We start from the raw sequence: 4,470 nt of genomic DNA, 5'->3' as shown, positions 1-4,470 counted from the left end.
ATCCAAGGGGGTGAATTCTTTTTATAGGCATTGTATAATATTCCAGGACTTTTGGGAAGTTAAGTAAGTAAATAACAACAGATCGTCTGCATTATGTGAAACATTATGCCCTAAACCCACATGGCAAATTCCTTTCATGGCAGCAATTTTCTAAGGGTGTAATCTGACTATTTCAATTATTATAAAAGGATGTGGTTAAATACATTGGGAGATAGTGACACATGGACATTTTAAAAATATATTTATATTCAATTTAACTGCATTTATTATTCCACCCAGAGGCAGCAGATCCCACTGCTCAACATTGAAGTCTATTAAGGCCAGTTGTGATCCAGATTCCAAAGAATCACAAAAAAAGACTAATCTTAAAAATGAAATAGAGTCCTCTCGTTTTATCTCCAATTGGCACTAGTTTGAACAAATTTGAGTGAAGAAATTTCTTGAGATTCTTGTTTATTAATATTAAACTTCCCCTGTGTACTTCTTTCTCAGATTTCTCTTCATTATAACATCCCAGTTCCTGCTGACATCCCATCTCTCAGTGTCATGGTCACCAGTGAGGCCGTATGCACCAACAAAAGACCCGAACTCTCTTTAGGGTTCTCGACCCTGTAAGTAATCAGCAAGCAGATCCACGCTACAGAAGAATACCAACGTTTTTGACAAACAATCCTCTGCATCTACCAGCTTGAACGCAGTAACTGATGGTGGACGAACAAGGAAGAAATGTTTACAACTTGGTAGCTGACTAACATCACAGTTTTCATTATGCTTATATTACAGATATAGTGGAACTGAGCCCACTACAAACATGGTGATCCTGGATATCAAAATGCTCTCTGGGTTTGTCCTGGACCCAAAGTCTTTGAGTGATGTAAGTTATTACTTTCACCTTTTAGGCTTCATCCACACTACTACGCTTTCCTTTTAAAACAAAAAATGCAGTAGTATGGACATTATGTCTAAACAAAGCAAAAGTCATACTGTGTTCACACCAAATGCAAAGCAAATTTTTGCAGCGCACTACTAGCGGAAGTTTGTGCAAGATCAAACTCTCATATATTTTATATATATTATCTGCTATATAATATTTCACCAAACCCTTAAGCAAGTCCGGGAGTTTGGGGAAGATAAGTAAGGTTCAGATATGAATAACAACATGTCATCTGCATTCAGTGAAGAATTATTCTCTAAACCCACACGGCAAATACCTTTCGATGCCGACATTGACACCATTGCCCCGGCATAAGTAGCAGGGTTTTGAGCACTATTGTTGCTTTGTACATTTTGTGGAAGTCCCAGATATCCCGGGAAATTAAACGCCATCATGTCTGGGTTCATAACATCATCCGGAGGAGTATTCGCTGTATCTAGCAAGCCACGCGTCGGCTGGTTTACCACAGATGTATGAACCCAAATAAACAATTTAGCTGTAATTTCATTGAAATAAACGGATAAAAAGAATACCGAAATAACTACATAATAATGCCGGTTAGTAATAAGACTGAATTCATGCTTTGTTAGGTCTGTCCGCAAGACGGCAAGTAACCAACCTTTAAAATGCTTGTTTTCTGAATGGAGTTTGGATCGACTGTTGCTAGGCTTTGCTAACATTGTAGCTGCTCCATCAACACTCAAAATAACGTCTAATAGGATTAAATACGACAGGAGGAGAATCTCAACACTGATAGGCATCACACAATTTCAACTTGAGCAAATACGATAATGACGTGAATATGCGTCTTTGCATTAAAAAGAAAAGGTGTGAACACAGCATTATGCTTTTTAAAATGAAAACGTGGCAGTGTGGCCTTAGCCTCAGTAGAAATGGAAAAGTTTTCACCTGTTTGCTGATGAAGCACCCAGTTGACTGTCGTCTCCTCGCAGCTCAAACGTGCCGAGCTGGTGGATCGAGTTGAACAAAAAGAGGACCACGTTCTGGTCTACATAACGGAGGTGAGAGGAATTCACAGCCATGAAACAAGAGATGAAGCTCTCCCAAGATTTGTTTCTCATGGTGTCGTCTGTTTTATTCTAACAGTTAACGAAGGACATACCCATCAAACACAGTGTTCAGCTCATACAGGAGGTCCCAGTGCAGAACCTGAAGCCAGCCGTGGTCAAGATATATGACTACTACCAGCCAAGTAAGACCTTAAAAACCTTCAGCGCTCACTGACACAACAACAGCTATCAGAATATTGATTTCTAGTAATACTGTACATGTTTTAACTGTGATAGATTGTCGGTCAATCTCTGTTCTTTTTCTTTTCTCTCAGGTGACCAGGATGACGCAGAATACACCTTCCTTTGTGCTGAAGGTGACAATCTGTAACATGCAGAAGCACTGCTGTTTATTTCTTACAAAACCTCATTTAATAGCCAAAAAACCTTTTCATTGCAATCTCAAAAGCCATAAGTATGCACAACATTTTGGAAATGAATCAATAGATTATTATAAATGTGGCAAACAGCGAATGTAGTCTCTACGTCTTCACAGTGAATGATTGTTTTTTTATTTTATGTTTTGCAGGGTGAAGTGTGGTCAGTCTTCCAGCGGTCACTTGATTCCAGTATAATTTCAAAAGATACGTTTTATGTTCCTTAACAAAACATATTTTCCTGTCAGTGTTTGGCCACAATCCCTTCCAGCTGTGTAACTACTGTATTAAGTGAAATTCATATTCAGTATGATTGACAATAAAGTGATGTGACTGTGCCACTTAAAACTGTCTTCTGTTCAACATTTTCTCTTCCCAAAATGAAGGAAACTTTTATATTATCCAAACAAATCCTGGTATCTCCTCCATAACAACACTGACATATTGCAAAGCTAGTACATTTGTAAAGCAATGTGAGTCACAAGGTGTGATTCACTAACAAAGACCACGCTTATAACGATATAGGTTATAAATGATGTATTACGAATATGAGTCAGAGGGATGGGGTTGAGGGACGAAGGGGTAGGAGTCGAGGGGTGAAGGGATGTAGGGAAGGGGTCTCAGGATGGAGGGTAAGGGAAGGAGGGATGTAGGGTAGAGAAGCAGGGAGGGTAAAGAAGGTTGATGACTGATGGTGGAAGGAGAGTGATGGTGGCTGGCAGGAATGGGGATTGGAGACTCTTGGGTGGGGGCTGTCTCTACAGAAGGTCAGGTGGCGCAGAGTCCCCAAGAGACAACTTCATGAGGACAGGTGCAAATGCGCGTTTCTGATGTCGTTTAGGTTGGAATGGATGTAGGTGAGGTACGCGGGGGACGACCAGCGGCCGAGGATCTTGATGACGTGGTCGGGGATTCCTTGGCTTGATGCGGTGGAGGTGGCCCCGATACGAAATGAATGGCTTGAGTAATATTCCGGGTGTATACCGGATTTATGTAGGATATGGCGGAAGTGGTGGTGAAACCAGGTCCGTGTGGCCCCTTTGCCTGTCTCCGTGATGAAAAGTGGGTCTTGTGGAGAAGTTCCGCTGGCTAATCTCGTGCTTATGTAGTCGCATATTTAGTCGAAAGATGTAGATGGGCTGGGGCGGACCAGACTGGTTGGTCTTGCTGCGTTTGAGGTGGTAGATGATGGTGTCAGGATGATGGATGGAGATGTCGGACATGGTGGCGTGTTGCGATGGATGGTGGTCAGCGTTCTGAGCTGTGAATTCTGAGCAGCGCAGGAAGCCGAAGAAGGCCGGCAAGAACATGGGCTCTAATGCTTTGTCCATGAAGGGAGATAGGTAGCCTGAACGGAGTGTTTGGATGCAGCGGGTAAGGGGCAGACGTTTAGGCGTAGGGTGTGGTTCGGCTTACGGAGACCTTTGAGTAACATGGCGATGTGTGAGTGGAACGCGGCTGGACAAGGAGTGCCTAAGGACAGTTTGGTGAAGAAGTTGATTCCGCTTACGTAGACCCGTATAGTGGAAGGCTTGATCTTGAGGAGTGAATGGGCAAATGCGATGAAGTTCGCGAGGGTCAGGATGTCGAGTGAGGGGGATGGAAGGCTGAGGGAGGTGTGGAAGGCTTTAAAGCTATTCCATCCAGTGAGGTACGATGAGTGTTCTGGGGGCAACGCTGTTGAGGATGGCGTCTTGGGAGGCACGAGAAAGTGAGTCAGCTATGGAGTTTTTGTGACCTGGGATGTGATAGGTTCGGATGATGAATTGCTGCTGGGCCGAAACCAAGGTGAGTCTATGCATGAACTGCATAATGTCTAGACAATGTGACTATCCTTTGTTGATGATGTGTACGACGACGCTGTTGTCTGAATATATAGCGATAGTCTTTTTGGACAATTCATGGCCCCAAAGAGTGAGGGATGAGAATTCGTGCGGCCGTTCGGCTGAAGCCGATGGAGGGGGGTGCATCTGTGAAAAGCTGGATGTCTTCCGGCTTGGTGATGTGGTCGTCGAAAAAAAAGGAGATGCTGTTCCATGAGGAAAGGAACTGGTGCCACAGTTTTAGCTCCGTTTTGCATGCTTCATCC

At 43.2% G+C, this 4,470-nt stretch overlaps 1 protein-coding gene across 1 annotated transcript; it reads left to right on the top strand.

Moving 5' to 3' along the window:
- The first annotated feature begins 467 nt into the window (after positions 1-467).
- LOC129093410 (pregnancy zone protein-like) lies at positions 468-2,729 on the top strand. Its single transcript, XM_054601461.1, has 6 exons — positions 468-611; positions 784-874; positions 1,888-1,956; positions 2,042-2,147; positions 2,280-2,321; positions 2,534-2,729. The coding sequence occupies exons 1-6, from the start codon at positions 547-549 to the stop codon at positions 2,536-2,538; spliced, it is 378 nt and encodes a 125-aa protein (XP_054457436.1). The 5' UTR covers positions 468-546; the 3' UTR covers positions 2,539-2,729.
- The last annotated feature ends 1,741 nt before the right edge of the window (positions 2,730-4,470 follow it).

Source organism: Anoplopoma fimbria, chromosome 1 (genome assembly GCF_027596085.1).
Source record: "Anoplopoma fimbria isolate UVic2021 breed Golden Eagle Sablefish chromosome 1, Afim_UVic_2022, whole genome shotgun sequence".
NCBI lineage: Eukaryota > Metazoa > Chordata > Actinopteri > Perciformes > Anoplopomatidae > Anoplopoma > Anoplopoma fimbria.
Note: the sequence above shows the minus strand (reverse complement) of the source record. Positions and strands in the feature narration are given on the sequence as shown.